The sequence below is a fragment of the Orycteropus afer genome, unplaced genomic scaffold, assembly GCF_000298275.1.
Source record: "Orycteropus afer afer isolate SDZICR_OR568_19922 unplaced genomic scaffold, OryAfe1.0 scaffold00040, whole genome shotgun sequence".
Lineage (NCBI taxonomy): Eukaryota > Metazoa > Chordata > Mammalia > Tubulidentata > Orycteropodidae > Orycteropus > Orycteropus afer.
Genome location: NW_006921627.1, coordinates 3,378,382 through 3,390,410, shown reverse-complemented (window position 1 = coordinate 3,390,410; position 12,029 = coordinate 3,378,382). Strand labels below are relative to the sequence as shown.

General features: G+C 43.6%; 2 protein-coding genes across 2 annotated transcripts in view; one reads left to right on the top strand and one right to left on the bottom strand.

The window, feature by feature from the left end:
• Positions 1-2,245, top strand: part of ADIPOR2 (adiponectin receptor 2) — a 48,479-nt gene extending 46,234 nt beyond the window's left edge. Inside the window, exons 6-7 of the mRNA XM_007937031.2 lie at positions 112-305; positions 2,117-2,245. Coding sequence (XP_007935222.1) covers positions 112-305; positions 2,117-2,245 — 323 coding nt within the window. The remainder of the gene's footprint in view (positions 1-111; positions 306-2,116) is intronic.
• A 7,626-nt stretch (positions 2,246-9,871) lies between these two features.
• CACNA2D4 (calcium voltage-gated channel auxiliary subunit alpha2delta 4) overlaps positions 9,872-12,029 on the bottom strand; it is a 162,810-nt gene continuing 160,652 nt past the window's right edge. The window contains exons 36-38 of the mRNA XM_007937030.2: positions 11,099-11,211; positions 10,761-10,843; positions 9,872-9,976 (exon numbers count right to left, since the gene is read on the bottom strand). Coding sequence (XP_007935221.2) covers positions 9,872-9,976; positions 10,761-10,843; positions 11,099-11,211 — 301 coding nt within the window. The remainder of the gene's footprint in view (positions 9,977-10,760; positions 10,844-11,098; positions 11,212-12,029) is intronic.

Below are 12,029 nucleotides of genomic sequence, written 5' to 3'. Positions count from 1 at the left end.
TACTTTGAAATATTCAGCTTTCAGAGCTAATTGTTCTGTATTGTGATAATGACTTTTCCTTCATTTTTTCTCTTCTGTATTTTTACTTTATTTTCATCTTGTGATGCCCAGGGGTGTTTCTGGGCTTAGGCCTGAGTGGAATCATTCCTACCTTGCACTATGTCATCTCAGAGGGGTTCCTGAAGGCTGCCACCATAGGGCAGATAGGCTGGTTGATGCTGATGGCCGGCCTCTACATCACAGGAGCTGCCCTGTATGCTGCCCGGATCCCCGAACGCTTTTTTCCTGGCAAGTGTGACATCTGGGTAAGTGTGAACAGGGGTGGTTATGTGTGTATATATAGCTGTTAGCGGGTTGTTGGTAGACAGGGAAGTGATGTAATTAAAAAAAATTTTAGACTCAAACTTGGGAGGTTGGTATTCTAGTACTAATAATTCCGTCTGTAGTAAGCTGTGTTTCTCTGGACAACATGTAAAATAATTACTGACATTCGTTGAGTATTTACTTGGTGCCAGGCACAGTACTAAGCACTTTACATGGGTTACCTCATTTAACACATTTGTCCTCTAAGGTATAAAAACTATTACAGATTTTATTTTACATATTAACAACTGAGAGGGAGGTGAGGTTAGGTAACACAAGGGTACATGCAACTATTAAGTGGTAGAACTGGAATTTGAATCAGGTCAGTTTAATATTGTAGTCTGTGCTCTTGTTCACTACATTGTACAAGTAAGCATTTAGCTATTCTTTGCTTCAGTTTTCTCATTTTGAAATGAGAAAATCTTTCATGAAATGAGCATGATGGACCAGATTTTTACCTAGATCCTTTTTTGAAACCAAAATTCAAAGTGAATGCATGTATGTGTGTTTGGTTAGAAGAGGTAACTGGATGTGGTTAATGCTAAGAGCGGGGGGGGAAGAGAGAAAAATGGAATATTGTCTAATAAAGAGGGCATAGTAATATTTTCAACAGTAGATAGTTGGAGTGTTGTTTATTGTGAAATCTGACTTTGACTTCTGTTCCTCAGCCTATTGCTGATTATTGTAGGCTGAGCTGATCATCTGATCCCTTCAATGTCTAATTTTACTTATCTGTAAAATGAAGGTAATGCTGAACTCAGACAATATTTTGAGCTTAAAATTAGTTAATTTATCTTTCTGAAATTGCCTTAATTCATATTTTGACATTGTTATGAAGGGATTTTTATCCCTTTTTCCATTTTGTTGGGAAAATTAATTCCTTTTGGTCTCCTAGGAAACATTTCTTGGGATGTGACTTGTGGGCTCTTCTAGTTTACTCTTTTAAATATCTTTCTTTTGACAAACACTATATTCCTGCTGTGTACCTTTTCATTTTGAGACTGTAAATGAGAGTATGATTTTTAAAGTGATGTTTGGTGTGGTGATCAGCTGATTACCTCTCGTGAGATGTGAAATAGCATCAGCAGAACAGGTTACATCAGAAGTCACATGCTTGTGTACCAGCTTCTGACCCGAGAGCATAGTGAAAGGATTCCGTTCATAGTCTTTTGGTAATAGTATGTAGTTCATGTAATTCCAGAGTCTTAAGAGCTGAAAGAGACTCTGAGAACCATTTATTTCGTCTTTCTCCCCAATCCTGGAAAACCTTTATTTGTATTTTAACAAATAGCAACATTTAAATGACCTTATGATACTTTTGTCCATGAAATGGACAAAAATAGCCATCAGCAAAGAATATGGAAGGGAAAAAACAAACTCTGTCCAGCTATAGTGCACTGCTGAGCATCAAGGTATCCTCGGATACTTTGTGTTCTGGCAGCAGGAGAGTCTGTCCATCATTTGCCCCTGAGCTCACTAGATACTGCAGAGATAAGTGTACAGATTTTTACAGGACTTAGTAGCAGCACCTTGATTTCTTGAGGGACAGCTGACTTCCAACTCAGCAGAATGTAATACTGCCTAATGGAAGTACCAGGGTCAATGGACACCTCAGAATTTGAGCTCTATCACATCCATTCCCTGCCCTCTGCTCAGCATAAACCAGGATTAAATGCCCTAAGAATCTTTAGCTGACTTTGAATAATACATGGGTTTCTCTACCCCTCACCCTTTTTTTTTTTTTTGTCTCCAGTTTCACTCTCATCAGCTGTTTCACATCTTTGTGGTGGCTGGAGCTTTCGTTCACTTCCATGGTGTCTCAAACCTCCAGGAGTTCCGTTTCATGATTGGCGGGGGCTGCAGTGAAGAGGATGCACTGTGATACCTACCAGTGGCCAGGGATTGACCCTGAACCAGGGCCCACAGCACATGCAGGCCTCCCTTACTGGGCAGTGATGCCAGTACCAGAGGAGCCCCAAAACTTTGACAGCCTCATGGGCTTTGTGATGCCCCAGGGGCTCCACGTGGTATATGACTGAGAAGAGGGGGGAAAAAAAATAAATCATACCTCAAAGGACGGAGTGAATCAATTTGGAGAAAAGGAGAAATGGCCCAAACTCTGACATTTTCTTGGAATCTGCAGATTGAGGGCTCTATAAGACCTTGGCAAACTGGCTTCTGATCTGTATCATATTTATTTGTAGAAGATGGGGAAACAGTTTAGCTGGTGGTTTTTTTCTCCCTTTCTCTCTCCTTAAAACAATAATACAAACCAATTTAGGTGAACATTTATATCCTGTTAAGGGGTGGGAGTGTGGTTTTAGATGCTCTTTTGGGAGAACAAAGAAATTAATGTAAATAAGATTTCTAACTTACTGTTTAAATGAGAATTTATATAAATGTTTAAAACATAGGGATGGGAGGGAGGGAACATTTTTCTATAGAATGAAACATGCAAGTACCACACACTGTTTCAATTTTGCACAAAGTAACTGTAGGAGGATCAGGTGATAGCCCCAGAATGTATAATGCCTTGGTTCACCAAGGTGCCTTCCAAAGGCTGACTGACATACCTTGGACCCTAGTAGGGCAGAGGGCATAGCCCCAGCCCAGTGATCACATGACCACACTCACACCTGAGAGCTGAGACCTTTGGGAGTCGTGAGGTAAGGAAAGCAGTATGTGTTTTCTCAGTGAAAATAGCACGTGAAGGGCTAACAGGATGTGAAATGACAAGGCTCTAGTTAAGGTGCCATTTGAGAGAATGACTTGTTCTCTAGACCCTTTCTAGGGAGCAGAGCCACCTACCTGGAAAAGTCAATTCTGCTGGCATTTAAGGGGCAGTGTTAGCACTGGGGCTGATTTCATTGCTTCCTGGTATCCTGTTGAATTTTGTGGTAATTCTGATCTCTGGAGGTGTGCCAGTTTTCCATATTATTGTTATGGAACTCTGGAACATTGTAAATTTCCCTCTAGTAAAATCACTTCCCTAATTACCCTTCCTCCTTTTCTGAATATAAATTGACCTTTCCCTGGCATCATAGTTCTTGGCATGGAGCCAGCCACAAAAGGGATTCTGACTTGTCTGGGTGCCTCTAGAGCTCATTTGCATGGGTTAGGAGAATCCTGCCTTTGGAGTAGGATGAGTTTCCCCTCTGGTATACTATCTTAGCAAGTCTAGATCTGATGGACACCTCAGGTCTCCTTGAACAGGAAAACTGGCAGAACTGTTACAATGCAAAGTCCAGTACCCAACACTGAGTTGTTGGTGTAACAGAGATAATAGCATGGTGGGAAGTTTAAACGGAAGTTGTAGGTTGTTGCCAGGTAGTCTGATAGAATCCTTAAGGCCATGTCTCTGAAGACTACTAGTAAAAATAAGATTGCTCACCTCCCAGAGGATACCTGGTTACAGTATCAGGGAGAGTGGTAGAGGAAGACTCTGGTTCATAGAATTCTGATCGTGGCTCACAGGCAGGCATCTAAAATGCACTTAGTCTTAGGTTACTATCGTCCAAGACTTGGGTGATTAAATTACATCCTGGGGATTATGGATATTAGAACTAAACATTGACACCCAAGCATAGGGGTTGTTTGGGAATGTGGGAAGGGTCTCCTGTTTATTCAGTATAGAATTTTCTCGGTTGTTTTTCTCCTGTTTCTCCCCTTCAATCTCCAGCAAAAGCTGAGAACCAGGAAGAAAGAGTTCATAGTAGAACCTGGGAAGAATTTAAGAGTATTTTGGTTCTGGATAAAGGCACTGCCCTGGGTACTAGGTGGATTGAGCAAAAGACTCCGGGTGAACTAGTGCAGTGCCTGACAAAATAAAGAACAGTATTAATCCCTTTGAGGAAACAGTCCAGTAGGACAGTGGCCATCTGGAAGGAAGCTCACTTAGTTCCATGGGAGCAACAGCACATATCAGAAGCCAGACTTGCTCTTCAGTCATGCACTTTGGGACACAGGGTATAAGGTGCAGCCCTGTAACAACACCAACAGAAGTAGCAGTGTCTGGCCCCAGTCACCCCACACCCCAAAGGAGGAGCCAAATCTGGTTCAGCATAGCACAAACCCTTAGGAAAAAGGAATTTAACATCACTGATGCATAATCCAATAAAAATCTCCCTCTTTAGGGTGTGTATGTGTGTGGGCATGTGTGCCCATTTATATATGTATTGTCTATGTGCAACTCACTACCAATAGCCTCACTGTGCACTTGGTCTTACAGTGCTAGCTGAGAACTCTCACCAGGTTGGCGCCTGAATGCCTTACTCTCAGCAGTCAGAGGCTTGCTTGCTCTGTGCAGATTTTTAATTTTCTTTTTTGGTCCTAGGCTGGTTTGGACCTCTACAGCTTCCTTCTTTTCACCATTAAATAGTGGCCTTTTTCAGTATTTTTCTCCCTCCCCTTTATAAATTGCTGAAGCCACAAAGCACATTTTTGGGGATCATAGAATAATTGGGTTCCAGAAAGTTACCTGTGTGGTGGCTCCATTCACCATGGGATTTCCCTACTTGCTGTATTCTCAACTTCTTCTAATAAAAAGAACCAAATGGAATATGAACTTCTGTGTATTTTTTCCTGCCTCAGCTTACCTGCCCTTAGCTTTCAGCACTTCTTACTTGAAGCCCTAATTTTAACAGTGAAGCCTAGGAAATTTTCTGTAACTTCCCAGCCTGTGAATGCACAAGTCAAAATACTTAAGCCCAACTCACTTCTCCCAACTCTCACTGTCTCTCTCTCTCTCTCTCTCTCATGCTTTCACCAAAATTGGAACTAGGTTGGAAGTGGAAGAGAGAGAGAACTCTAAAGGCCAGTTTTCAGCTTATTAAAGCTCATAAAAATAATACCTGACATAATGAACACTTTGTGCCAGGAACTGTGTTAAAGGACTTGACATCAAACAATGTCTCTGTGAGAGCTAGTCAGTCTTATTTTCACCCTCATTTTATGGATGAGGGGATTGAAGCTGAGAAAGGTGAAGTTTGACTCTGGTGCCAGTACTCAACAGTAAGGAAAAAACTGCTTTTTCTCTACTTTTTATTCTGATTGAACAGTTAATCTGAGTTATGTTGACCTAAAGGTTTCTGGGTTTGTTACCTTGATCCTGTCTATGTAATTTAAGAAAGGAGAGGAAACCCAACCCTTTTGCCTTAGGTGAATTTAGTTTTTGCAGGGGAATAGCCGGTATTTGGATAATATGTGCAATCCGTGTTCTCATTTTTAATTGTAGCTATAACTTTAGGGTTTACCCACATGTTGCCCTGATACAGAGCACGGAGCACTGGGTTGCATTCTGCTCTTGACAAAAAAGTAAGCTGAGGCGTACAAATAATCCACTTTATTTTTTCCTCATATCTTGCTAAAAGCTATATATATGCTTCCTGTTTCTCAGGTGATGTCCTGGAAACATTGTAGAGGAAATAAAGACAAGTGTGAATTTGGACTTTACAGAACTCCGGGCTCTGGGTCCTCTGGGCAAAGTTACTTTAAGACCATCCCAGAAGGAATAGCCTTTTATCTAAAATACTAGCTTTGGTGGGAGCATGAGCTGTTGCTCACCACCCTTGTGTCCTATCTAGTCAACAAATTTTTCCATGTTCAGCTGTTTGACTCAGGGTTCTTGTAACTGCTGCTTACGATGTCATGGGATGGCATGCATCAGGGCATGGGGAAAACCAGGGAAGTAGGTCAATTAACCAACACATACCTGGAGACAGCTCATCATTGCTCACCTAACCTGTCCCTGCCTTTGCTATGTTAACCTAGAAGTTAAAAGTGGGTTCAGATTCCAATTCTGCCATTTGCCATGTGACATGAGCAAGAAGTCATTTCCCTATCCTAATTTCCTCACCTGTTTGAAAAAATAAATGGGGCTGTAAGACATCCTTTGCATCCTTCACTGAGTTGCTGTGACTCTTAGCAAATCGACTGTTCTCAGACTTCCATAGTGATCGGCTGGCTTTCCTGCCAAACTGTTGGCTGAGTCTTCTCTGTTGAGGTCACTAGGGTTCTGGGTAATGGATCGTCTTTCATATTTATGTTTTGGACCTTAAGATACATCTTCCTTTCCTGCCTCTACCTCCCCAGAACCGTAACTTCACTTGGGATTTTGAAGTGGTTATTGAAGCTCTTTAGCAGAAAGCTCTTTGGTTATGTAGATTTACTAGACAGACTCAGTAGCTAATACATGCCTGGTGCTGGGGAAAGAGGATCTGACAGCAACATTGAGCTCTTGGCTGTTGCAAAGGTGTAAAACATAAATAAGGTTTCAAAATTCTGCCCCCAGTTTATTAAACAACTTAGGTTCCAACTTTTCTCCTCAAAAATCAAGGTGATGGCTCTTCTGCTTGAGCCAGGCTGCCACCTGGTGTCTGTTAATGTCCTATTAAAAGCAGAAAGAGGATGAATAGTGCTGGCCTCTGGAGGCAAAATTTGAGAAAACATTGTGTTCTTCAAGGTAGAGAACAGCAGTGTTAGTTTATGAGAAGTGATTTTTCCTCCCAGTGGTTCTGAACAGAATTTCCAGGTCGTACAGCTTACCCTTGGCTGTGCAGAGACGTGGGGCCCTGATGAAGCAGACGAAACAAAGCCACAAGCTGCACATGCACTTCCTAAGCTTGGCATGTTAATTATATGGCCAAAGAGTTCCCTGAAAATGCCATCCCTGGCTTGGGGGGAAGATGACCCTTCCAAAAGACAGCACTGGATTGTCCTAGAGAGAGAGAGAGGCTAGTAGCCAGTGGCTGGCAGTCAATAGTTGAGATCAAATACTGTTACAGGCTGGAGCATTTATTAATGACAAAGGTATGTGGGTGGCTGTGGGCCATAGCAGGGAGAGGCTGGAGCAAGAGTTAGGAAATGCTCATCCTGTTGAACTGTCAAAATAAGGGCTTCATGACTTGATGTGGGGAAGCTCGGAGCTATGGCAGCCCAGGGAGCAGGAGAAGAGGCTCCCTGCTGCTTTCTAACAGATCTGGGTCATGTGGGCACCTAGGACTTTTGTTTATTATCCCTGGAATCCAAACTTGAATTTCTTCATTCCCGCTTCTATGAAACAAGGTAATACAGGAATGATAAACAAGTATTCAGTGCTTACGATATGCCAAGCATTTTAAGCACATTATATGAAAATCACATTTGAACCTTAGAGTGCTTGCCAATAAATCTGGAGCCCAGTTTAAACTCTCCATCCTTCAGTTTGCTTGTCTATAATGCTATAGTTAGGTGCTACCAAGCCGGTTCTGACTCATAGCAACCCTGTGTACAACAGAATGAAATACTGGTCCTGGGCCATCATCACGATCGTTGCTCTGTTTAAACTCATTCTTGCAGCCACTGCATCAGGCCCTCTCATTGAGGGGCTTCCTCTCTTTCACTGACCCTCTGCTGTACTGAGCACGATGTCCTTCTCCAGGGACTGATCCCTCCTGATAATATGTCTAAAGCACATGAGAAAAAGTCTGGCCATCCTTGCTTTTAAGGAGCATTCTGGCTGTACTTCTTCCAAGACAGATTTGATCGTTCTTCTGGCATGTATAGTCTATGGTATATTCAGCATTCTTTGCTAACACTGTAATTCAAATGCACCATTTTTTTTCTTCCACTGGGCAAATCTGCTGTAAAAGTCCTCTTTAAAGTGTTAAACAGCAAAGCTGTCACTTGAGGACTAAGGTGAACTGACTCAAGCCACAGTATTCTCATTTGCCTCATATGCGTGCAAAAGCTTGACAATGAATAAGGAAGATAGCTATAATATGAGGCTAATAAGAGTACCTATTTCAGAGGGTGGTTGTGAGGATTCGTTGAGTTAGTACACATTATTTACCTAGTACCGTAAACACTAGCTATTACTAGCATTATTCTGCCATTGGCGCAGTGAGAGATCTTCAGCAAATTCCTGATCTCTGATGCTGTTTCTTCAGCTCTAAATGGGGCCATTATATCTACCTCACAGGATTGTTGTGAGACTTAAATTAGTGAATAAAACATATAATCTATAATGTAAGGCACTTTGCAAGTATACTGAATGGGCTCTGTAGAGTTGACTTACTATAGAGGGAAGTGGGCCCATGTGCTGGTGAGAAACTTGTACAGCTTGCACTTTCAAGTATGGAGGGCTGAGGGTAGTGGAGGACCGGGAGGAAGGGCCCCTGAGCCTCTGCACACCTTTATGGGGTTTTGCTGGGCCTCCGTATTGGAGGTTGGTTAAACTTAAGGATCCGAGGCCCCCCTAGAATTTCTATAGTTCTCCTCATACATTGCTCTCACATTGAAGACTACTGCCTCCCAGGAACCTGGGCTCTTGCACCAGGAAGAGGAAGGAAAAGGAAGCTTCTCCAGGATGTCTTCACCCTGCCCCAAGATCATCAGGACCCAGGGAAGGATGTGTGTGTGTGTGTGTGTGTGTGTGTGTAGGGGGTTGGTGAGGCATCCCCTAGACTGGGCAGTTCACCAATAAAGGTTCCTTTCCAGTATGCTCTGCAAATTGAAATGTCCTGAATAGTTCCAGCCTCAGGGACTTCACTCGAGGACACAGTCAACTAGTTTCTTTTGTAGATGAGTGGCTATAGAAATACCATGATGGGACCTGGCTCCCTTGGGGAGTATTTGACCAACATGGAGCCAGACCTCAGGAGAACCCCCCCTCACCATGCCATTGTGAAGGACTGCTCTTCTTCCTGGCCCCTCTCCATCTCCCTTGAACTCATGTAATTTTCAATATAATTATTGTATATCTCAGCCCTTCTGAGCTTAAGATTGGCTTTTCCTTAAATGAATGCAAAATGTCCTTTAAGTTAGGGCTTTATAAAGAAGTTTTTAGAAGTTCTTTAATAGTAATAGTTTGTGGTCTTCACATGCAGCTCATGTGCATGTTTCCTAAAAGGATTTAATGTCTGTTCCTATTCTGGGCCTTTCCCATTAATACTTACTTCTCTGCCTTTGTTGGTTCCAACTGAGCTGCTTTCTACCATGAACCTCACTTTGAGGAAGGTATGTTTTAGGTAGTGCACATGTTCTTGCTTTACTGTCATCTCTTCAGTTGGTTTCATTCTGTTCTTCTTTCCTAGCACCTGTAGGTCCTTGGATTCTCCTAAAGACCAACTTGGTTCATTAGAAAGAGCTGACTCTTCCTTTGGGTTGGTCTGAACATCTGGATAATAGGTGGAACTAAATTCTTCAGTCTTGGTCTCAGTTGAGCTCATGTTGGGCTCCTAAAGAGGAGATGAGAAGGAAGGGAGGATGCCCACTGAGACTTGAAGTGGTTGGTACTAGGTACCCCGGAGTATCTTTGGGAAGTGGTTTCTGGGACAATGGACTTGGCTTCTTGTTCTACCCAACAATCTCATGAGGCAGGGACTGTTAGACAAAGACAGATGTTCACTGAGCTGTGGAAGGTAGGTGATAACCCAGCTGAAGCAAGCTGGATCCCACGTAAGTTGTTCACTCTTGAGAATGTATCTGGAAGGATCACTTTGCCAAAGCAGAGGGTCAGACTGGGTGGATGTCACCGCAGAAGCTGGGGTGGGAGTGCCCAGGCACACAGCGGCAGCAGGAGCAGGGGGAATGAGGCTGAGATGTCCGAGGTGCCACCACAGTCCTGGGCATTCTCCTGTGGACCCAAGAACAGAGATGAGAGGGCAGCATTCATATTGATGGAGCAACCATCCAAGCCAGAAGGAGCAAGAGATAGGGAGGGGCCTCTGGGATTAATAGGGGCTGGAAGCATGGGAAAAGAGGAAAGTTCCAGGAAGCAAAGGAAGTGCTGCCACCTTTGTTAGATGTAGGGTCAAAGTAGAGGCTGCACACTCAGCTTGAGGCCTGGGCTCAAGCCTTCTCTGCTTGCCCCCAGTCTCAGAGTGGCTATGGGGTCAGCCTGTTAGAATAACTTCAGTGAAGTCACATCAGCTCTGAGAGCATCTGTGAAGTGACTTATCTAAGGCAACCATAACCAGCAAAGACTACAATGTATATAAAGCACTGGTTCAGGACCCAAGACCTGGTGGTGCTCAATGAATGGTCACAGTATTATGAATATAGTGGCCTCCTCCCATTTGCTCAGAGCATTCGGAGCTAAGTGAATGAGCAGGAATGAGGAAAGCATGGGAATGCTGTTTTAACTCAATAAGGGCCCAAACCCTGGGAAATATGACTTTCTGTAAAGTCACCCTTGGATTCTGGTTGATATAATAGTGTTTTAGTGACATGGGAGCCAAAATGTGAATGCAGTGTATGAACATGATCCCTCTGAGATGTGTTTATACGTTTGAATTCACAATGTACAGACACGCTCACCTCTGAAAGCACACAGGCATTCACACAGCTGAGCAATGCCCTATTGGCAGAGAATTTGGGGATGAAGATCAATCTCCCCCTTATCACCCCCAACCCCATACCTCTGGGTGGAAGGCATGGCAGGAATCTGGTCGCTGGCGCAGCTTCTGGGAGCGCATCCTGTCACACTTGACAGAGGCATTATGTGCAGAACTCTCTGTCAAGGTCAATTGCTCATGACCAGGGCTGACTGCTGGAGACTCTGGAGAGACCAGCTCTAGAACCGGTGGGCTAGTGCTAGAGGCAGCACCAGTGGCGAGGGGAAGGGGCTGGAAAACAAATAGCGATGCTTCGTGGAGATGTTGTTGGAAAGGGGGCTGAGGCCCCTCTACATCCCTCAATGACATCTATACTCCCAGCCCTCCCTCAGCCCGGCCATTCTGGGGCATTAGAAGGATATATTTGACTTCTGTAGCCTCCTGCAGGACAAGTGGGAAGATGCTGCAATCACACGTGGAGTCTGTCACCAAGAGGAGGAGGTTACTATTGGGAATCTGTTGCATCACAAATATTCTGCAGTAAAAGAGAGAGGTGGGGTCACAGAACTTCATGACAGATTTGGCAGCTATGGAGAAAGGCTTCTATGGAGAAGAGCTTATGGAGACTTCTAGTGCAGGTGGGGCAGCAGGGTAAGGCACTGAACCATGAGGCAATCAGATGAGGGTGAGCTGCAGGAACCATCCTGGGCAACCACCCAGTCCTAATGGCTTATTTTAAGGAGCTCTGCTGGCGTAGTGCCTAAGACAGAGGTTGACCATTCAAACCCACCAGCCACTCCTCGGAAGGAAGACTGAGGAATCTATTTCTGTAAAGATTTACCCACTAAGGGGTAAATGAGTCAGACTAGACTCTATGGCAGTGAGTTTTGTAGTTTTTTAATGGCTTATTTTGCCTACAAGCCATTGGAGTTTCACTGCTTTCCTAGCAGATTGGAGAACATGAGGAAGTCCAAACCCAGAAACTTTTGAGAGTGAAAGGAGTTGTTATTAATATATGTAGGGACAATAGCCCAAATCTGGACTGTCCCAAGCAAATAAGGATTTGTGGTTATTTTCCCTTTGGGTGAGTGTGGTAGTATGTGGGGAAGAAGCAATTCTCTGACTTGGCCACTAGGTGGCACAGTGCTCCTGCATACAGAGCAGGAGTTCTGTGACGAGGGAGGGAGCGAAAGATATGGAAAGCCTGTTATACTTAAGACGTGGTGTGTTGTATAATAGTAATAGCTGCCACTTACTGGGCATTTCCTAAGGGTTGGGCACACATACACACACACAAATATAAATATTCATATAATTGTGTATATATAGAGTTGTGAAAATTAAATGACCACC